This window comes from Taudactylus pleione, unplaced genomic scaffold (assembly GCF_031769625.1).
Source record: "Taudactylus pleione unplaced genomic scaffold, aTauple2 ptg000032l, whole genome shotgun sequence".
Classification (NCBI taxonomy): domain Eukaryota; kingdom Metazoa; phylum Chordata; class Amphibia; order Anura; family Myobatrachidae; genus Taudactylus; species Taudactylus pleione.
The window spans coordinates 40,222,093-40,245,690 of record NW_028284434.1 but is presented as its reverse complement, the minus strand read 5'-3'; the positions used below and the strand labels follow the sequence as shown (position 1 = coordinate 40,245,690).

Sequence of the window (23,598 nt, the reverse complement as noted above, 5' to 3'; positions counted from 1 at the left end):
GAGAAAAAACACTCACAAATTGGCCCCCATGGGAGAAAAAACTCTCACAAATTGGCCCCCCACAGGAAAAAGAACACATTGGCCCCCACAGAAAAAAAAAACAATCACATTTCTGCCCACAGAAAAAAACGAAGAAAAAGTTAAATAACCAGCTGAGAAGACTCTCTGTCCTGTCCCTTATTGGCTGGGGTTGCTCTGTCACACTCCGTGACTAAGAACACAGTGCATAGCTGGGAGCAGTGTGCAGATGGGTGTGCAACACGACATGCGTGACCATGCCACACCGCCGCGCCTCCAAAGGTCACAACATGGGCGCGCCTAAGCCTCCCTGAAGAGCCCAACACTGCCTGGGCCAGCAGTACAAGTAAAGTCAGCTTTGACTGCGCTGACCTTGCGGCACACTTGGCAACTGCTCACGGCAACTAGTGTGCCACGGCACAGTGGTTGAAAAACGCTGCACTAGGGGAAGGATTAGGCACTAGGAGGAGGGTTTTGGGTAAATTATAAAAAATTGTTGAACATTTGAACCTGTCGATCTTTCATATCACACCTGATTGTTACACATCCAATTGCACATTTAAAAATGTAAGTGGGAGTGGCCTGTTACTAGAGTACAAACAGACAAAGCATAAGACATGTGTAGATATGCATTTGGTTTGTACAGTTATGTTTTTTTGTTATTGTAAATAAACCTTTGTTTCTTATCTCCAGTCCCTGTGTACCCCCAAAAGCTCATGTTTTAAGGTTTAGGAAATCCTGAAAACATGACCTATTGGGTGGGTGTGATCACTGGTAGGAAGAAAAACTAAACTAAACTGATGAATGAGCTACATCACAAAGGGGGGAAATTTAGCAATCCTTCTTAAAGGGGTTGGGTACAGGATGCCAGAGCTTAGAATCCCGGGGGTCAAAATCCTGACACCGGCATCCCTACAGGGTTAGGATACAGACACATGTTGGTAAGTATCCTAACCACTCCTAGTGCCTAAACCTAATCCCGCTACTTACCTTCAGGATGCCGGCGTAGGGATTCTGACAGGTGTCGGAATTCCGGCACAGGTATTCTAAGCATCGGCATCACGTTTGCCCGCATATCTTCTAAAGATGACAAGTGGATGTGTTGTCCATATAAGATTATTGCTAAGACTTGATCAAGCTCCCGCAAAGTATTTCCACTGTACACATGGGCTGAAAATTGCTTGATTCGGTGTGTTTTATGTCCTAGATGAACCAAGTCTGGAATGAGCTGAAGCCAAAGCTGAATTGTCTCTTTGTGGGTTCATCCAGCCTGTCCACTCCACCTCTGTCCCCAGAGGAACGACACTTTTTCTCCCGCTAGTATTGGTGACACTTCTCCTGTATTGCTAATGTCACTTGGCTTTGGAACTACCTTTTTTTTTCTTTTCTTTTTTTTGTGAGGAAAATTGTATATAATGTAGACTATTCCTTTATTCTCTAGATCACAGGTGCTCTTTTCAGCCTGATCTAGAAGTGCCTCCATCACTCACACACGCTGGAAGGGCTGAACTGATATTTATGTAAATAATTCCTATTCACTAAGAACGAGTGACATCACTGAGCCATGAAGTGGAACCAGTATTATCTCCATGATGTCATCAGTTCCTAAATTTCATTATTATTATTATTGGTTCTACCAACTTCCACTGTGTATGTGATAGGAGCACTTGGATGCTTACATGTCTTCCTTTGTTCCAGTGTTATCGACGTGACCAAAAGTCACTTATATAAATTGGTTTATTATGCTGCTTTTGATATTTTAAACATAAGTGCGTTCGATTATGCTGCTCCTCTTATTGTCCGGGAGGAAACAATAATGAAATAAAAGGACAAGTCATCAGCAAAATCCAATATTAAACAAACCTAGCATTCAAGATGTTTTCTATGAAAGACCTAATAAAACAGTCACAAGAAGATAGAAGATAAGAAAAGAGGCAATGATTCCCAATGGCTGCAAGTGGGACTTCCTGTCTGTAGGCTGATAACAGAAAGGAGCCATATTAAGCCTTTGATGGCTGATTATAGTACACTAACATGACTATTATACACTTTATCATGTTGGGGGGAATGTTTTTATATTGGATTTAGCCAGGTCCGGCTCCAGGAGTCTGAGCACTCTGTGCCGGCTCAGTTAATAGCTCCCAATATTCGCGGGCAGCGAAGCCGTGGGCGACCGAAAAAGGGGCTTTGGTCTAAGTACCACAGGCCACGCCCCCTAAGTGACGTTATTTGGAGGCGTGCCCGCATGGCTCACCTCCAAATAACGTCAGGCCGGGGGTAAGGCCAGCACTCCGTCACTAGCTGGGCCTCTCCCGGCACTGAATGGATGCCGGGGGCATGCGCGTAGCATCCATTCAGCTACTCCGGGGTCTGGCACCGCCGCACAGCTGCGGTGGTGGGGGTCCCCAACCTCCCGATTTGACCACCCGCAGGCCACCTCAACCCACAGGTGGAACAGCGGGACAGTATTGTCCCACTGAAATCGGGATGTTGGGGAGGGGTGCGCCCTCTATGGGGTGGCGCCCCTGTTCAACCGCACTGGTCGAACACCCCAGGAGTCGGCCCAGGATGTAGCCATTAATACTGTGGTTTTTCTGAAATTCCATTTGTGTCTGAGAAACTTAAACACTAGTGATAAACCATCTTGTACCAGATATAAGTATTGTTAATCCTTATACCAGCAATGTGGACCCATGGATTATGTGATATGACAATGATGGAAGACCCTCAGTCACTACCTAAATCCAGGTACTACTAAGGCTAATTCCTTACTACTAGTATTTCTTCAGGGAAGATATGAAGTTGGGATCTTTGTGTTTTATGGATACCGATTACAAAGAACCTCTAAGCATCTGTGACCGTGTTGGCAACTGCTTGCCTTGGTGTCACATGTGGGCCAACTGACCAGAAGTATTTTCCCTCTTTGATCTTCCTCATATATACTCTTATGTCAGTGTACCAGGTCAGTCTGCAACCATAGGCTACCATTGATAGTAATCTCATAATGCAGTTTGTTGGTTCTCCACAAATGTATTGTGCTGCCTCCTGGTGGGACCAGGGAAATACTAGTTTGTCCAACACTCTTCTAGGACATGTTATATTACCAATGGTGTTGGTGTATTTAAAAAAGGCAACAGATTACCTCTGGCCGTAAAAATGACTCCATTATACATTTCTTTGCACTATATTAGGAGAAATAATAGAAACAGATGTTTCTGAATCAAAACTTCACTAGGGGACCGGGTTTCTTTTTTTTTTTTTTTTAAGTTACAAAGGCCATTGCATTATTAATATTTAACTTTGAAAAAGGAACCCATATATAAGATGCAGAACTTGATGTGTTTATGCTTGCTTGTAAACTATTATGTAATTGGTGGCAGTCACTACAGTGCCTGTCCATTATCTGAACAGCACCAAAGAGCTAGGACTACGTTATAGCTGATGTCTGCAAATTTGCTAAATACCTAAGTCCTTAAACTAAAAATTTAGTTTTCGGTGGAAATAGGCAAAAGACAACAAAATACAGGCCCTCAGTGGATCTGTTTTCCTTATAGCAGGGGATCCTTCCTTCTACTATTGTGGGACTTTGGGTTTTGTCAAAGCCCTTTATCATGGCGTCAGCTATCTTGTGTGTCTTATGCCTCAGAGATTTAACTGGTTTCTAGTGATTTCATAATCTGCCCTCTCATTGATGCATTTGGATAAAATGCAGCTTCCACTGTGTGTATGTTATAGCATTTGCCTGATTTCATTTATATTGACCTTGGTAGGTGCTCCTGGTTTGGTAGAGTGGATGTACAGTATTAGTAGCGCCTTGCTTTCAGTATTAACTAATGTTGATAGTTCTCTCATCCACCTTAAACAGCCCATCGCTGTTAATGGAGGCTGCCGGTCACCTTTAACCTTTACTAATGTATGCAGCCAAAGCACTTTATTTATATGCAAAAATTCTGTGCTGTCATTTAATTCCTAATATAACCTTTTGAATTATGCATTGTTGATAATGAGAACTGATATGCACTATAAGGATAGTTCCAGACTATTCTAAGCAGTTGTTCCACTAGTAATCATGAAACACTTGCAAAATAGTAAGCTGCTTTAATGCTGGACGGAATGTTTATTAGTAATAGGTTTAAGTGTAACCATATTCAGTACTGTTGATTGTTGTGGCAGTATTACCTCGTTGTATGTCTTTGTATGTGTATGGGAATTATTATTTTTTTGGGGTTTCTTGTTACATTGAAATGTTAACATACATAGTGGAGGCAGATGTTTGGTAGGCTGAACTCTACTGACATCTTTGGTTGCCTTGTTGATGTCAAGTAATTCCTAATGAACACAAAATGGCCGCTTCCACCGTGTCTTATTGTGTTATAAGGAAATCATGCACAAACTTGGTCAGAAATATATATATATAAAATGAATTGTGCCTTGTGTAAAACTGACAAGTTATGAGACGTAATCTTAAACTGTAAACACTTATTACAAACTGTGTTTTAAAATGTTGACTATAATCACTGTAAAAACTGACTGTGTTATATAATCTTGTATAGGAATTTGCTTGTATATGCAAGATTCCCCCAAAAGTGACTATATGGAGGGGGTTAGCAGCCAAATGGGTTTTCTATTCTCAAATCAGATTTTGATAATGGTTTGGCAAAAATAAATCAGAAGCTGACCAGGCTTGCATGTGTGGTGTGGGTACTAAGCTGTTATTTTGCGGTGGGAGCCATTTCTGTCTGCAAGCCTATAAATAACACAGATGGAAACCATTGGGGGCATGTAATGTAAGATTGCAGATGGCAGGCAGCTTGCTCATTCAGGAGGATAACAAGGGTATACAGAAATCCAGACAGGAGCTTTATACATATCAAGCTGGGAGCTATATAAATTATCTTCTTATTGGCTCTTACATTTGTTTTACTGGCCATTGGAAGTAAACCCAGACACATCAACACTATCAGAAGCAGCCATTTTATTGTATATTGTTTGCAACTGGCTTAAAGCATTGTGGCTATTTCAGTACAGTAAATATTATTTAACCTAAAACTGACTGGATGATTGTTAATAGAAGCCTTCATTAATATACAGTGTTATAAATAGATGTATCCTGCTATCAGGCACTATATAATAAAACTTAATGCACATTTTATTTTATTCTTCAGTACATGAGAGGTTATACGCCAAAGCTGTGTCTTGTTTTGTAAAGTTATTGCTGGACTTTTCCCCTATCTAATGTCCCCACAAGGTCACTGGAAGATATTATTACAGACTAGGATAGTCTCTTTTTGATTAAAAATATGTACCGGCAGCAGCTGCATCGCTGACTGCTGCACTTTTTTTTACGTTTGCTACACAAAATGCTAAAAACTATTTATCCAGTTGATAAAAAAAAGAAAAAAAAATTACAGTTTTGATTGTTACATTCCAAAGAGGATAAAGATACTGCCAGACCTATATAAGCTAATGAAATATTAATGTATATAAAAACATATTTGTAAGAAATTCATATATAAAATATATTTAATAAAATATATGAAGTCTCAAAGTGTGTGGATTGTTTTTGTCCTCATATTTTATAAAGGTAGATATACATTATTTTTATTGTCCTTTATTTTGGCTTTTTCCAATCCTAAACACTGTATTTGGCAATACCTAATGACATAGTAGGATTTCTGCCCCCGTAGTAATGTGAAAGCCCAGTGCACACAGGTGTAACTATAGCATACATGCCAACTCTCCAGGAGCCTCCCGAAAATCGGTTGCCGCTCCTGACCCCCTCAATCCCCCCCCGAAGTAGCCACAAACATCCGAGGTGGTGGTGGGGGGGGGGGGCTGATGAAGCGATTTGGGCTGAATCACGTCATCATGAAAGCACTCCCTGTTTCACAATACCGGAAATGTCGTCTGTGACCGCAGCCAAGTACACCCGAACATGCAGCCTGCATGCATCAGTGTCAAAACTCTGCTATAAAAAAAAAAAAAAATGCATGTAGTCCACCCCCAAAAGCATAACCAGCCCTGGGCTCTGTGAGCTGGTCCTGGTTGGAAAAATATGGGGAACAAAATGTGTAAGGGTCCCCTGTATTTAATGATCTAGTACCGGGCTCTGTGAGCCGGTCCTGGTTCTAAAAATACAAAATACGTGTAAAAAAAATGGTAGGGGGGCCCCCATATATTTAGATTCAGCACCAGGCATTACTAGCGGGGGTGTAATGACAAAGCATTGTAACGCCTATAGACCTCAATGGTTTGAATGTACTTTAATAACCCGAGGTTCCCAACATTGTAGTCTATGGGGGAAACATTCAGTGGCTGAGAGGTGGAGGCTCTCCTTTCTCAGCCAATGAGCGTTCAGCCAATGCATTTCTATGGGAAATGTGGAGATTTATGCTGCCTTTTTAAAAAAAAAATTTAACGCTTCATTTGCTTTATTATAGTCAGAAATGTGCATGGATCACACTGATCTGTGTATGTTTCTGCTAAACACGCGGGCCCGGAGAGGGTCTATTTTAAAATTCTATTTTGGACAGTTTGCTTAAATTACAAACGCGCTTGCAATCATGATTCTTTGTAAATTCCCGTGTTGTATACCTGTTTATGGTACTTGTGAGTTTGGCATATTTCTATTTGTGTCTGCACCAGTGTTTTGCAGAGATTAATGATTTTACACCTGTTTGATGTTGGTAAATGTGTGAGTCAGAAAAACAAGCTAAACACGCACGGGAACGCAATTCTTGACCAAACATAAATCTTAGTAAATTTACCCAAGTCTACTTGGCATTAGCACCCCTCACATCGGGTTCCTGTACAATCTAATGATTTGCATATTCATTCAATCGAGTTCGATATGACACAGATGCATGTAGCACGTACCAGAGAGATTCGTGCTAGATGCATCTGTGTCATTGACACAGCACGGACAGGATCAGAGAGATCAGTCTATGCTGCTGCAGTAAAAAAAAAAAAAAAAAAAAAACCTGTGTAAAAAAAGAAAACATGGGGTGTCCCCCAAAAGAGCAATCAACCGTGGGCTTTTAGTGACCCAGTGCTGGTTGTGCTTAAATACAGGGAATAAATGACGTAGAGGTCCCTCCGTATTTAAGCACAACCAGCACCAGGCTAGTTAGAACCAGCCCTGGTTGCCAAAATACGGGGGTCAAACGACGTAGGGGTCCCCCATATTTTGCACAACCAGCACTAGTTTCTGATCCGGTTCTGGAAATACAGGAAGAAAAAATTAGTAGGGTCCCCCTGTATTATCCAGAACCAGCACCAGACTTTTTCTAGTGCGGGGCTAATGACAAGCCAGGGGAGCCCTTTCACCGGGCACCCCCAGCTGAAGCATTAACCCTGACTGTTAGTCAGGCCGGGGATCCCTGGGGAGCTGGGGACCCCCCCAATAAAGGCACCCTAGGGGCTGGGGTGTCTGGGGCTATCCCCGCCACCCCTGGATACCAGCAAGCCTCCCCTCCATTGAAGTCAATGGTGAGAACCGCGAAAGTAAGTTACCTTTGCAGTTCTCACTGTTGACGTCAAGGGTGAGAACCGTTCATTGGCTGAGGCGGAAGGCTCGCCTCTCTCAGCGACTGGGTTTTCATAGTGAAATTCCGCTGCTGAGCTCTCATTTGGAAACTACTGTCCTTATAGGATGGTACAAAAGTCTGTGGATCTGGGAAATGCATGTTTTTATTTTGCCAATTCCAGGGATGCCTACTTTGGAATGAAGAGGACCCGAACATAGGAGAAGGTGAGTATGGATATTTTTTAACAGGTACTCTGGATTTTCTACATGGAGAAGAGGGCGCGAGTGGCTTCAGGGATACATAGGTGAGTATGTGTACATGTGTGTGTAGATGTATCAGTGCATGCATTTTTAATAAACTTCTACTTTGCACGGTGTGTGTCCTGTGTTTATTTTAATATTATTTTTGCTGTGGAATTACAGGTACCAGCGGGCCCGTAATGCCCCGCATGCTGTTACTTGTGGTTCTCCAAGTACCAGCATGCGGGGGAGGCTGCTGGGACCTGCAGTTCCACAGCAAAAGACAATATTTTTACTTTATCAAATGCACTACACTATCAATCCGGCACTCACCGCCTCCAGGGTACCAGGGATAGCCCCGGGCTATCATTCTAGGCCTGGGGTGCCCTGGAGAGGGGAATCCCTGGGATCTCCGGCCTGGGCTGACTGTCAGGGTTAATGCTTCGGCTAGGGGGCCTGGTGAAAGCATTCCCCTGGCTGTGGCATTAGCCGTGCTGGTTCTGGATAATACAGGGGGACCCTACTCATTTTTACCCCCTGTATTAGCAGAACCAGGACCAGATAAGAGCCCAGTGCTGGTTGCGCAAAATATGGAGGACCCCTACATAGTTTGTCCCCCGTATTTTGGCAGGGCTACTTCTGGCTAGCCTGATGCTGGTTGTGCTTAAATACGGGGGGATCCCCTACGTTGTTTGTCCCCTGTATTTAAGCACAATCAGCACTGGGTCACTAATAGCCTGGGACTGGTTGCTCTTTGGGAGGGGGGCACGCCATTTTTTTTTTTTTTTAAACAAGCGTTTTTTTTGTTATACTGCAGCAGCACAGACGGGTCTCTCTGACCTGTCCGTGCTCTGTCTCAATGACACAGATGCATGTAGCACGGATCTCCCTGGTCTGTGCTACATGCATCTCTATCGTGCATGACATAGTTCTGTGTGCACAAACACAGAACGAGGTGTGTCACATCATGCATGTTAGGTCGAAATCTTACTGCAGGTTCAGTTGATCTACGATGTCGATACATGACGCCAGGGATGTGCATCGTAATCGTCCAGGGAAATGCCACTTTTTACACAACTTTTTCGAAAACTGCCAAATCGTGTATAAAAAAATTGCACAGTGTATGGGCACCTTGAGTCTAAACCCTAAACATGTACTAAGAAACTCCCTTTTATGCCATGGTAATTGTACAGTTTATCAAAATAATTTTAACTATCCATATCCTTAGTACTTAAGGTGCCAATACACCAAAAATCACACTCTTAAGCTGGGTACACACCTAAAGATTTTCTGTCCAACCAACCAACTAGTTGATTGGTTGGAATGAAAATAACATATGGGAGTAAATGATGATCAGCAATTTGCTCCTAAATGCCAGGAAACAGATGAAAATGGTCGGTCAGACAAGTTTGTTAAATGTTTGATCTAAACAATTTGTTCAAACTACAGTTTTTGTCCATTTTCTGGCTTTTGGGAACAAATTGCTGATTGTCATTTGCTTTCATACCTTACCAGATTTTCATTCCAACCAATCAACTAGTTGGTTGGTTGGACAGAAAATCTTTAGGTGTGTACCCAGCTTAAGTCTTGGTTTTACAAGCAGTCCATCTGCTGCAAATTAGACCCACAGGATAACAGGAACACGTGTCGGTCAGATCAGAGAATATTTGAGTTGGTCACATCTGTCCCCAGTCCAATGATTACTACTGTCCCATTTTCTGCCACACAAACACAGGTAGTTTTTTTCCGCCAGCAGTGAACCTACAAATTCATAAACACACACGCACAGGGAAAATGCAAACTCCATAGACACACACACACACACACACATGCTACAGAGGAGAGCAAGCTGAAGTAGTGTCTGGACAGAGCCCTAGACTGGACAACTGTGATGCTGTTGCTTTAGCACAGGGGTATTCTATATGCGGTCCTCCAGTGTTGTGGAACTACACACCACAGCAAGTCCTACATGAGTTTTGCTGTTAGGGCATGCTGGGGTGTGTAGTTCCACAGCAGCATGTTGAATTCCCTTACTCGTAGCATAGGAATCCTGAGAAGTTGGCTACAGAACTTTGGGAGGATGTGGATAATCTGGAGAGCACCATCACCAGAAGGCTAGTAAGTCTTTCCAGTCACTGAGCTGACTGACTAGCCGCTCTGTGAGAGACCCCTTCAAGGACCAAGAATGCACATTGTCTTGTATTGGAGATGACCCGGCACGCATGGTAAGTTTAAGTGACTGTTGGTAGAGGAGCTAGTGACAACACCTACATATGATCCCTAAAGTAATTACGTAAACTGTCCTGAAGTATTACGTTAGATTATGTAAATAAGTCCTACCTCATGTTCCTTGAGATATGTTATGTACTAATATTTCCATAACTGTACACTTGCTGCATCCGTACTACATGTACTTTGCTACTAGTAAACTTGGTTTGAACCGGGACAGCCGTTGCTAATTCACCCACAGAGATAATTAAAATGGCTACAGCCCAGGTAACTAGCCCCAGAGGTAGGTGTCATGGAGAAATACACCTACAGGAGGTTCCACATAAAGTACAATCTGTTCTTTATTTTCTTGTTTTCTAAGAGTGGGAGCTGCCATGCAAAAGTTGCAATTTTACCCAGTTTTTTTTTTTTGTTTGTATTTTTTTTTTAATATGAAGCAATGGCACCTTATTCACCAAAATCTAAGGCTATGTTTCCCGGCTCTAGTCCTTAGGAACCCCTAACATTACATGTTTTAAATATCTCCTCAGTACCATAATTTAAATTGACTCCAAGCTGTGGATCTTTTACAACGTTATACCATAATCCCTTTCACACACAACTAATTGTTTTGTGCCGTGTGTGATGGTTTGGCCGTGTGTTTGATTTTCTTTTAAATCTTTAACACAAACCGTGGATGGCGACCATGCAGTCTGTAAGCAAACATATTTACATGGTTAAAAAAAAACAACCTGACTTTCCGCCATACAGTATTTTTAGTTAAACAGTTTAGTGTGAAACTGGTCTTCGGGTCACTGAGGACTGGAATTGGGAAACACTGAAAATATACCTGAACATATAGAAGTCTTACAACATTTATCCTGGGTACTGTAGAGCCCACTGGATACTGAACCCGTAAACCTTCCTCACAGGCAAACTTCTGCCTAGTAAGTAGTTTCTGAAGCTGGCGTCTTGATAGTACTGTATTGGATAAATGTTTCTAACTTCATCCATTAATTTGGACAATCTGCAGCATTCATTGTTTATGGAAAGTCGTGATTCATGGCCATACTACAGCACCGATGTCTTGACACTTGCAATTAAAATATTCTCAATTTTCTAATTTATAGATCTGGGGATGGCCAGGCGTACTAACTGGTGAGGGAATGGTGGTGGAGTATTAACAACTAAAATCTCTAATACATTCTCCTTTAAAGACCAATAAAAACTGTACTTATTGTGTGCATTGTGATAAGATCAGGGTAAAAGAGTGCCATCTCCTTGGGTAAACAGCTGCACTTGCCGAGTAGTAGTACACCAGTCCAGGGCATTGGTACAAGTATCCACAGCTAGTTTTATTAGCAACACAAAAACAAAACATAAAAGTAATTCCTGGCCTCTCCGGCTATAACTAGCAACATTTCCAGTGGTTTTTTTTACAGCATATACTGTATTTATTAAATTTATAGTAAAATAAAACAAACATGATTATATATGTGTGTATATATTTTTATTACATTTAAAACACCTCTGTTTGTTTACGGACCAATGGCATATGTTAGACACATACATATATATATATATATACACACACACGTTAAAATCTTCGTAACCGAAATATTCATTAACCCAATGATCACAATAAACCGTTGGAAATTTAGACTCTAGAATGTAAACCTGCGAGAACTAAAGTCAGTGGTACAGAAATCTGTCAGTGCCTATCACAGTATAGTCCAGGCAGAATAATGCTGGTTTGTTGCTGCCATTAATTAATATGGTCTTTCCAATAAAAAAAACAAAAACAAAATATGATATGTAGGAAATGAACGTCTGCAGAATGCAATAATTCCGAGTCTGGAAAGTCCTACTGAATGTTTGGCATCGTGGCTGGACTGTTTCTGGTGAACTTCTCTCAGATATCTTCCACTTGTTCCAGTTTGTAGTTCAGAATTTTGTCAAGTCCCTCAAACTTGAAATAACCCAGAAACTTCTTCCCCTTCAGCAAGAGAGGCAGCCATAATATGTCATCCGGCCACATGCCATCGTAGGGAATACTTTCCAGCTGAAACCACTGGGGGCGCATTTCTGTGACAATAAAACACAGCACCATTGATAAATGTTTGTGCTTAACAGGGGCGTATCTATAAAGGGTGCAGGGTGTGCGAGGCACACGGGCAGGGGGGCCCCGCACCGCACACCCTGCACCCATAGTATACTTACCTCTCCGGAGTCCCACGCCGGTGCTGAAAAATAGCCGCTGCGGCTAGTTTCCCATCTTATGCGCAGTACAAGGAAAATGGCCACCACAGCCATTTTCCTGGTGACTTGCACATGCGCTGTAGACTCCGGGCACACTCTAGTGCCCAGAGTCTATACTTATGGCACTGGCCGCGCACAGCTCAGTGCGCTGCCGGAGGGAGAGGAGGGGGCCCGTGTCGGAGACTGCAAACGGGCCCCCTCCTCTGTAGAAACGCCCCTGGTGCTTACTCAGCAGAAATCCTATAGTTCGATCCAATAAACAAAATAGTTTTATTGTAAAGTAAGAAAGCTGTCTCTACCGCCTATTTGCCTACTATCACAAATATATATTCAGACTTCCTAGGCCAGGGAGACCAGTGTAACTTCTCTACACCAGTTAGAAAAGTTGGTGATGCGGAAGCTAGTGTATCGGGAGGGGTAGGGACGTTGTGGCCCCAGAGTGCAGTGGAGACTTAAGCATGCCCCCCACCCTTATATGCTACGACCACGCCTCTCACAATGGGGTATACCTGCACACCCTTTAGTGGTTCCCCCCCCCCCCTTCCCAGTACCACAGAATGTCACTGCCGTCCTGGGGAGAGAATCATCACACATTATTAAAGTCTAACAGGAGAATGCTGGGAGGAGATAATGGAGAGAATGAATGGCATTCTACTAAAAGGTGAGCTCTGCAAGCAGACTTGGAAACCCCTTCACAATAAAAACCAGTAATGCTGTATAAGAATATTAAACATTCATCCCAATACTTACCGCCAAGATGCTGACACCGTGATTCTGACAGGTGTCGGTATTCCGACGTCAGCATTCTGCGTGCCTGCATCCCGACAGCTGGGATTTAATCTACATCCCCCGTGAGCAACAACAAAATACCAGAAGTGACTGTCTTACCTTCACTTTCACTTGGTTCTCCTTCAAACTCGTCTGCCCGGAAAATGTGAACCTCCAATAACTCTGTGCTACCGACAAACTCAAAATTTATCTGCCCAATTTTCAGGAGAGTGTCAACACTCAGCCCACTTTCTTCCCAGAGTTCCCTATGTAAGGAAAGAGACAAAGTAAAATATAACTAAATATTGTAATCCATACAACAAGTAAGGGATTGGGTCAATGGAACAATGTTTTTCTGGTGACTAAATTCCAGGTTTAAAGACTTTCATTAAATTCTAAAAGGTCTTTGGACCCATGATTTGAAGAGATTGAGTTGAAAGATTAGATCATTTTTTTGCTTTACTATACAGTATAGATCCTTGCCTACCAGAACCCTGTTCAATTTATTCAACTAGAGCTTGGGATGTAGAGGTCACCCAGGAAAAAGCACTCTAGTCCAACAGCCTAACTTGACTTAAATTTAGTTTTTGGACTGCTCCATCCTCTCCCGGGTCTTCCTGCTGTGGCATTACCCCTGGCAGGTTAATGGAAAACAGGGGGAACCCCACTCCAGTGTTTCCCCCAATTTTCCATGACCAGACTAAAATGTCCAGGGCTGGTTAAGGGTTTAGGGCTTCTTTTAACCCTAAAGGCTGGTACACACTAGATTATGTATAGTGTGTACCGACCTCGTAAGTGCCGGGACCCGCGGGGTACCGGCAATGGCAAGTGCATACACACTTGCCGATACCAGAGACCATGCTGCATTCGGCAGCATGGCACTCGCGAATGATGTCGCCCGTCGGACCTGCATGCAAGTCCGATGGGCGATGTCGCTGACAACGCGTGGTACAAACACACACATTGTCAGTGACATAGCAGGTACGGGTACAAACTAGACGATATGCCAGATATGTCGTCCGATTTGGATGACATATCGTCTAGTGCAGAGGTTCCCAAACGCGGTCCTCAAGGCTCCCCAACAGTTCAGGTTTAGATATATCCATGGTTGACCACAAGTGACTTAATTAGTAGCTCAGTCAACTTGATTTACCCACCTGTGCTCAACCATGGATATCTCTAAAACCTGAACTGTTAGGGAGCCTTGAGGACCACATTTGGGAACCTCTGGTCTAAGAATAAGAATCATGCTGCTTTTTATATAGGTTTCCTTCCGAGTTTTAGGCTCTATTTGCATTTGGCTTTGAACAGACAGTTCAAAACAGAATGCATTTACAAATGCCAAAACAGTCTAACAGCGATTTCAACATCAAAATCGAGTGTTAGTAAATGAGAGATTTTTGGCAGTGCATTAGGCAACCAATTCTGAGTAGATTTCAGTAGTTTTAAAATCGACATAAAAATTTACACCAAAAATCGACCTTTAGTAAATATACTCTTATTTACTTCTGGAGAGAACAGTAGTCTGAACTAGGCTCTCTCCTGAATGAAGTGTCCAGGGGCAGCCGTTGTGTACTGTGCTGTAACCTAAGGCTCTCTGTAGTAAAGTAAAAATACACAACACTGGAGACATTGATAAGTCTGCTTTGTATATACTAAGCTGGCTGTATCTGTCAGGGGTCATAGGGGCTGTGTCCCCGTTATAGGAAGCAGCCACAGCTAAGCTATCTTGTGCCACCTTCTACAGCTTTGCCTGTATGTTTAGACAATACACTTAAGGTGCATACACACTAGACGATATGCTCCCTGATCGATATCGTCTAGTGTGTCCCCGGCAGGCTGTGCTCAATGTCGTTCATGACATTGAGCACAGCCGCTGAACGATATCATTAGCGATATCGTTCAGCGCCGGGCTCTCTCACCCATTCCCTGACATGCAGCAACCTGACGAGGTCGTCAGGTTGGCCTGCATGTCAGCCCGATGAACGAGGATGACGAACGACCCGCGGGAACCCGCGTCGTCGTCATCGGTCATCTTTTTTGTGTTAAAAATGGACGATAAAGTGGACGACTGAACGATAACGATATCGTTATCGTTCAGTCGTCCACTTTAATCGCCCAGTGTGTACGCACCATTAATATCTGGTTTGCATATATTGCCCATGATATCGGTTAATGTACATCCTACAGTAAGGGATAAATGAAGAGTTCCATAGTGAAGAAGTGCCTTTATGCAGGTCATGGAAAAGCAAAGTGACTGAGGACCTGATTTGAAGGTGGACGCCCATCTGCTTTTTTATGCAAATGCCGCTACTAAGCTCTTCCCTGGGGTACATCCATGTGTGTGAATGTGCCAGCACTGAGACGCCCAGTTACACACTGTAATACCGCCTGGAGCATCTTTAGACGCCACCATCGGTCACGCCATCAAATCTTGCACCAGCCCTAAGGCAGGTGGAGATTTTTTTTCGTCTGAGTATGGCCTCCAAAAGTGAACGATTGAGCGTCTGAATACACAGATACAGGTCCATAATATCTGTAACATTACTCCCTATAATACACACGTTTTTCTAAGGGACACTGATGACATCAGGTCTCATCGATTATAAGCTACGATATCAGAACTTACCTTATACACCTATATTTACAAGAATTTCTACATATTACCATCACCTGTGCATTATAACCAATAGTATGTGACTTTCTCCAGTCCTCATTCAGTTCTGTTATATCCAAAAGTAATGAAAACGCTTGATATAAAAACTTGGTAAAAAGCACAGAAGGACGGCAGTGAGAGACTGGGGGTTTATTTACAAAGCATCAGGTTGAAGACCCGGCACTTCGGATTGTGTTTATGCCCAATACTTAAAGGGGCAATGCTTTTACTAGCCATGTCTTGCACGTAAAAGCATTGCCCTTTTAAATATCGGACATAAACACTTTCAGAGCTTAATAAATAAACCCTAATGTATGAAGAAAAAGTTGCAAAAGACTGCCAGAAATATAAGGACACTTGGAGGTGAACACCTTGAATGTGCAGTGACCCATGGCAACCAGCCAGATGCTGACCAATTAAGTGTAAGATTGCCTAATAATGGCAAGAAGTTTATATCATCTTCTATGGACTAGAGTGTCAGTTTCAGAGTTTGATTTGGGCTCTGAACTGGGTCCAATGGGCAGAGCTGGTTAGAACTGGAGTGAATGAAGTTAGGAGGTTTAATAACGCTTCTCCTCAGCCAGTACTGCCTACTAGTTACTGAGCTGGATGACATATAGATTAATTACGAGGTTGATTAACTCTGCAACGGTGGCAACACCAACTGAAAATAGGGCTCTCTAATTTGTCCTAGGTAGTTCAAGTCACATGGGAACTAACTCCTCTCCGATTGGACAACCCCCGGATCAGCTGATCAAACCAAATTTGGCAGCGCTGGCTTCAGGAGTGTAGAAAAACGCAGAGATACTAGCTTGGTGCCGCATGTTTACCACACACTAGCCAATGTACTGACAGCGCCGTCTTCGGTAAGGGAATCTCATAGTCCGTTGTGTGACATACAGCACATTGGCACTATCTGTGCTCTGTAAGTCTTATCAACTGTATACTCTAAACCCTCACCTTTTGGCGGCTTCCTCAATTGTCTCTCCATCCTGCACTTTACCACCAAAGCCATTCCACCGGCCAGCGCCAAAGCCACGTTTCTTCATGCCCAGCAAAATCCTCTGTGGCTGGACTACCAGGACAAGCGTCAGGAGCTTTGATGTGAACATGGTGCCTGGTGGGACATTACATTATAATATAAGTGAAAGAAAACTAGTACACAGTTACACTATTTGTCGCAGGTGGCATTGGGCCTGTACTTCCATAAGAGCTGGAGAAACACAGACTACACTGATGCAGCGTGAGGACAGTGCGGTCGATAAATGGTCACAATTAATACATTTATTACTCTCATCAAATGGTTTGCATCTGTAGCATTTGCTCAAGTAGATTTTTACTTAACCTCTAGATAATATTTAATCGATCATTCCTTAATATGTTGCATTTCCCCCTCTATCCTCCTTTTTAGGCGATTAGCTGAGATACTCTATGGGGTACTAAATCATTGCAATAAAGACCATGGTCACAGTGTGCCCAGACCTCCGCTATATTAAAATATAGGATGCTTAGAAAAGAAATAAGAGTGACAGTTCAGGTGCTAGAGATCCACAGCATTCATTGTTCAGATGCATTCTGTATAAATAATGAAGTGTTTATTATAACGACATACCTTTCCAAAGAGGAATATAGTACTATATTGGCAATTCAGCTCAATGGGAAAGTGGCTTCCGATTTTCAAAACACAACATGCAAGCAGGGAGAAGTGTAATGACAAATACTGTACATGGTTTATGTGATTAAACTATAAAACACACTCAACACGTCTTTCTCATGCACCTAAATACCAGGTGTGGAGGCTCTTCGGCCACACTACTTGGTATGAAATATACCTGCATGCCCCCACTATTCTCCACCCTCACCCTGACCATTGGTCTGCGGACTGGCTGTGTTGTAACCACTGCATGGGGGTGGGGGAGGGGGTCATATTCTAATTTGTTCTCATTGCCATATTCTAAGGCCCTTGATGACACTTCAGAGCCCACATAATATCCTCTTGCTTGTGCATTTTTCATGTATTGTATCCCTGTATAATTGTTTATGACAATTATATGTATATTCTCCATTTGAAATAACTTTAATGAAGCACAAAAAACAATTATAAGAACACTACAAAATTGCTCAAAAGAAGCAAAATCTTTATATGAAAACAAGAGATATGGTAAGAACTTACCTTTGTTATCTCTGTTTCTACAAGGTCCTTAGGGTCCACAGGGAAGTTACCTTGGGGTATAGGTAGGCTGGGAACCAGACCACACAATTAAAAATTCAGAGCCTACCAGTGTGCACCAAGCTCCCTTCCTATACCCCGCCCCCCGGCAAAGGCACCTCAGTTACGTACCAAGCCAGAGGCCGGAGGAGGAGAAAAAGAAAAGGAGAAAGTCCGGCACGCACAAGAATCTCATACTCACAGAAAGGAGGCAGAAAAAACTGGCGACCAGAACAAGACCCTTCTGAAGCACAGGGCGTCAGGACGAGCTCCCTGTGGACCCTAAGGACCTCGTAGAAACAGAGATAACAAAGGTAAGTTCTTATCATATCTCTTGTTTTCTACTTTAGGGTTCACAGGGAAGTTACCTTGGGGATGTCCCAAAGCAGTACCCTTCAAGGGCGGGGACGCTCCCGTGCAAAAAGGAGAATCCTCCGCCCGAAAGAAGCATCCTGAGAGGCAAACGTATCAAAAGCATAATAATACCTCACAAAGGGCTGAACCGTAGACCATGTGGCCGCCTTACACAGCTGAACAGCCGAGGTGCTATGTCGAGCTGCCCAAGAGGGACCCACAGACCTCGTAGAATGAGCAGTGAGAGAGGGCGGAACAGGAATGCCCTCATGAACATAGGCCTCGGAAATCGCCAAACATATCCAACGGGCCAAGGTTTGCTTAACCTTTTTTTGCGAAAACCGTACAATGCAAACAAACAATCCGATTTCCGGAAAGCACAGGTGCGCTCCACATAAATGCGAAGGGCGCAAACCACATCCAACGTGGCCTCACCCGCCGATAAACCAGGAGAGTGAAAGGCCGGAACAATGATCTCATTAATGTGGAAACTGGATACCACCTTAGGGAAAAAACCAGGGCGAGTCCGAAGAACCGCCCTATCCTGGTGAAAAATCAAATAAGGGGGACCACAAGAGAGAACCCCCAAATCCGATACTCTTCTGGCAGATGCAATATCCAAAAGAAAAACAACTTTAGCCATAAGCCATTTGAGGTCCACTGAGCCCAGTGGTTCAAATGGGGGACCCTGAAGAGCTTTCAGCACCACTGCCAAATCCCACGGTGCCACAAAGGGAGACTGAATGCGAAGAACCCCTTGCATAAAAGGTGCGGACATCAGCCAGAGGAGCAATCCGATGCTAAAACCACATCAACAAAGCAGACACCTGCACCTTCAAAAAGAAGCAAGACGCAGACCCTTATCCAAGCCTGCCTGAAGAAAGAAGAGGACTCTAGAAACACGAAACACCAAAGGATCAGCTGAGGTCGGCACCATGCAAAATAGGCGTGCCAGACCCTGTGGTAAATCCTGGCCGAAGCCGGCTTTCTAGCCCTGAGCATGGTATCCACCACCGAGCTTGAAAAAACCTTCGACCTCAAGAGGGATGTCTCAAGAGCCACGCCGTCAAAGACAGCCGACCCAGATCTGGGTAAAGACACGGACCCTGAGACAACAGGTCCGGACGCTGAGGAAGTAGCCACGGAGTGTCTACGGAAAGATTCCGTAGATCGGAGTACCAGTGACGTCTGGGCCACGCCGGCGCCACCAGTAGAATCATGCCCCCATCCTGCTTGAACTTTCGCAACACGCAAGGAAGCAGGGAGAACGGTGGAAACAGGTACGCAAACTGAAAGGTCCACCGTACTGACAGAGCGTCAACAAGGAGAGCTTCTGTGTCTCTTGTTCGGGAGCCGTACACAAGGAATGACGCGCAGACACCGCTGCCGCAGAAATCCTGGAAGTAAACTTACATCCAATGCTGCCTCATTTACATAAGTAGCCGAATTCCTGAGGTTGCCTATCAGAATGATCTACTCGCTGGTAGTCCCGGAAGATAGCGAAGCTTCGAAGGCATCAGTCCATTTTTCCCTGGCTCTAGCCACCCAGCACACTGCCATTGCAGGTCTGGAGACCCCTCCAGCGAGAGAATAAATAGATTTTGGACATACCTCCACCTTGCGGTTCCATAGGATCCTTTAGAGAAGACATGGATGGCATAGGCAGGGTTGCACTCTTCACTAAACATGTCACATGAGAATCCACCTGAGGAGGAGACTCCAATTTAGAAAAATAATTGGAATGCATAAGCCAAATGTTTTTGCGGCTGAAACCTTTTACCAGGAGCCTTCCACGCTTCCCCTAGGTGATTAACTAACTGACCAGATCGAGGAACCACCGCATTAGTGTTTTCAACAATCTTGAAATAAGCATGCATAAGCTCGGTATCGGCAGAAGTCTTGTCTTCAATTACCATGATCTCCCAGACCGCCCGTATAAGGCCCGGGATATATATATAGACGACTTAGTCTGCGTCTCCTTGGCGGGAGCCTCAGTGCAGATATATCTAGGATTTCCCCATCATCTGAGGTAACGTCATCCTCATCGTACTGAGGGCCTGATTCAGAGCCGTTTGTAAGCGGCCGCTCGTTCGCTCTGAGCGATGTTCGCACATCTGCGCATGCGTATGGGTCGTAATGCGCATGTGCCAACCAGTCAGTGCGGTCGGAAATCGTGTGTTCGCAAAATTGCGAGTGCCTGCTAATTTGAGTGACAGGATGAGGCGTTTGTGGGTGGTAACAGGGGAAGATGCTTGAAAACGGGGAGTGTGGATCCAAACGCAGGCGTGCCAAACGGTCAAAACGGGCGTTTTAAGGGTGTGCATAATTAACAAAGCAGCGTAATCGACCACGTCACTTGGTTGTTTCTTAGCCTGAACTGTTCGCATGATTGCGGTAGGAAAATCCAACCACAAGCACTGCGAGCAGTTCAGATGCCTTTCGATGTACTCGATTAATCTAATAAATAGCGGAGATGACGTATGATGCGAGCGGCCAGGGGGCGTCTTTACAAAATAGCGAGCGCATGTTTCGTTCGCTCGCTCAGACATAGAGGGGTCAACAGACCGCAAAGAGCGAGAGCTCAATTTAAATAACCGGGCCCTTTTTCTGAATGAGCGAGCGCAAATAGCGTCCGGCTCTGAATCAGGCCCTGAGACTGGGATGACAATAATGGCCTCTTCGTTGGTCTAAGCGGGGATTCCTGAGGATCCGTGAGGAAATTAACAGCCTTAGGAAAATTGTCCACCCAACTAGGGGCAGACTCTGTAGGAAAGAGACGCCTCCTGTCAGCATCTGCCATCAGAGTGCTGCGGATTCTGTGTCTGTAGGAAAGAGTCGCCTCCTGTCAGCATCTGACATCAGAGTGCTGCGGATTCTGTGTCTGTAGGAAAGAGACGCCTCCTGTCAGCATCTGCCATCAGAGTGCTGCGGATTCTGTGTCTGTAGGAAAGAGACGCCTCCTGTCAGCATCTGCCATCAGAGTGCTGCGGATTCTGTGTCTGTAGGAAAGAGACGCCTCCTGTCAGCATCTGCCATCAGAGTGCTGCGGATTCTGTGTCTGTAGGAAAGAGACGTCTCTTGTCAGCATCTGCCATCAGAGTGCTGCGGATTCTGTGTCTGTAGGAAAGAGACGCCTCCTGTCAGCATCTGCCATCAGAGTGCTGCGGATTCTGTGTCTGTAGGAAAGAGACGTCTCCTGTCAGCATCTGCCATCAGAGTGCTGCGGATTCTGTGTCTGTAGGAAAGAGACGCCTCCTCACACTCACAGACCCCAGGCCAACATTGCTGTGTGACTGGATTATACAACCCACCAAGGACTACTGCAGTCTGGCTGGCCCAATATGTAGCACTTACCCTCATGTATCAAATGCCTATATGTAAGCTTGCCAGCAGGACCTCCTTACCACTTTGTCTTTCTGCCATTAACTAGTCTTGTTTTATTACGGTGTTAAGTCCAATTATAAAGCACAACAGACTATGTTGGAGCTGCATAAGTAAATGTTAAATAATAATAATAATACGCTACTCAATTGAGGATTTCAGCAGGATTGTAAAAACAAAACAGATTTTTGAATAAAGTAATTACCATCCAAAAACATATCAGCACAAGCCAGTCTGATGAAGCTGGCAACGTACCCATGAAACGCAGAACAGGATAATGCCATAGAAATTTCATCTCTATATCAAAATCAAGAGCTTGTACAGGTATCAAAATCATCCGTTTACCTTTTATGAACTTTCAATTAAATGTGTATTGACTACATACTACTGAATTGCTTCATACATCTGATACAATCTCCACCAAAGAGAAATGTGTTGATATACAGCTATGCAGTGGGCAGGCGCAGTAGTACATTGATTGGTGGATGACACTGGGCATCCATCAGAGTGCAGAAGGGTGCCATGGTATGCTAAATCTACACCCTTCCTCTCATAGCCCTCTCTGGATCCGTCACTACTTGCCATGTACAACACGGATGCATGTTGCACTTTACTCACCTTGCAAGAGCTGGTTCACATAAGGTGAGTGTGGTGGTTCCTTTAACCACTTAACTGGCTAATATTTAAAAAAAAAAAAAAAATCCCCAAAATTGTCGATTTATTTTATTAGCAAATTATGTAAATAAGACCTCTTTAAACCTTATTCAGTAAAATGTTAAAAAAAAAACCAACTTAAAATCACGTTTAAATAGGTGTTAATTAATTGAAGTATTGATGATGGTACAAACCCTGCTGCAGTCTCCTTCAGTGAATCGTGCAAGAGGTATTGCCAGGTGAGACGTGACTGCAGCCCACAACTCTTGTAGCGTTCTGGTGGTCCTGTAAATATAGTGGACAGACAAAACTATTGTATAAAATAGTAACCAATTACAGTCATTTCATATAAGTGTACACTTCGTAGGTGGGTGGCGAAACGAGTTTGGGCGGTATCTTACTACAGACATCAACTCTTGGACCGCACGCAATGCCGTGAGTCCGGTGCCCTGAGCAGCTGTCCTTTACACAGCGTGCAGCCCTCATTAGAGGAAGCATTACCGGAGAAGTCCGTAGAAGTCAGCAGCTTTATGCAGTGCCTTTCTAGAGAATCACCTATGTGACGGGTCCCTGGTCATTGGCGAATTGCAGGCTGGTTATGCAGGATATTTATAACTTTAATGCATGTACCAGATTACACATTTTCTATAAAATTTGATTACACTTCATGCGCTCTTTATTTTATTCCTAGAAAATATTTTATATATATATATATATATATATATATATATATACACACACACACACACATATACACATACACACATATACACATACATACACATACATACACACACATACATATATACACATACATATACACATATATACACACATACATATATACATACATACATATATATATATATACACACACACACATATATATCTATCTATCTCATAGCTGCCTACCCTCTCGCATCCTGCGTGACACTCCTGATTCACTGTGGAGTCTCCCGCTGCCCCAGAAAGTTCAATAAATCCCCCGGATACCCCACAGCACATATAGAATCAGCGCAAGCCCGGATGTAACGGGGGGCAGGGCCTGGACAAGGGAACATCACCCAGTAGCAGCTGCTGAGGGCCATAGCCGTGCGACAAGTGTCAGTACGGGGATGAGTCCATGCGCACAGCCCCATCGCAGGGGGAGAGGCGCCAACATATAACTTGGCCAGAGAGGCCATGCGTCTCCTCCAGGGACACGGATCCCAGCTAGTAGGTCGAGTGAGTGGCCGGATAATGGCGATTCCTACGCAGGCTGCCATAGGAGGAGGCTGAAATGGTGGGTGGTTGACACAGACGGGGTGCTGTTCAACACAGGGGTAC

General features: G+C 43.9%; 2 protein-coding genes across 7 annotated transcripts in view; one reads left to right on the top strand and one right to left on the bottom strand.

Moving 5' to 3' along the window:
• SNX8 (sorting nexin 8) overlaps positions 1-5,566 on the top strand; it is a 49,063-nt gene extending 43,497 nt beyond the window's left edge. For all 5 annotated transcript variants that reach the window (XM_088452041.1, XM_088452042.1, XM_088452038.1 and 2 more), the window contains one exon: positions 1,226-5,566. In XM_088452041.1, the coding sequence (XP_088308167.1) occupies positions 1,226-1,339 (114 nt within the window). In that variant the 3' untranslated portion in view covers positions 1,340-5,566. The remainder of the gene's footprint in view (positions 1-1,225) is intronic.
• A 5,862-nt stretch (positions 5,567-11,428) lies between these two features.
• The window catches only part of NUDT1 (nudix hydrolase 1), a 27,535-nt gene continuing 15,365 nt past the window's right edge, over positions 11,429-23,598 (bottom strand). For both annotated transcript variants that reach the window (XM_088452035.1, XM_088452036.1), the window contains exons 2-5: positions 22,467-22,557; positions 16,635-16,791; positions 13,139-13,284; positions 11,429-12,076 (exon numbers count right to left, since the gene is read on the bottom strand). In XM_088452035.1, the coding sequence (XP_088308161.1) occupies positions 11,904-12,076; positions 13,139-13,284; positions 16,635-16,786 (471 nt within the window). In that variant the 5' untranslated portion in view covers positions 16,787-16,791; positions 22,467-22,557 and the 3' untranslated portion in view covers positions 11,429-11,903. The remainder of the gene's footprint in view (positions 12,077-13,138; positions 13,285-16,634; positions 16,792-22,466; positions 22,558-23,598) is intronic.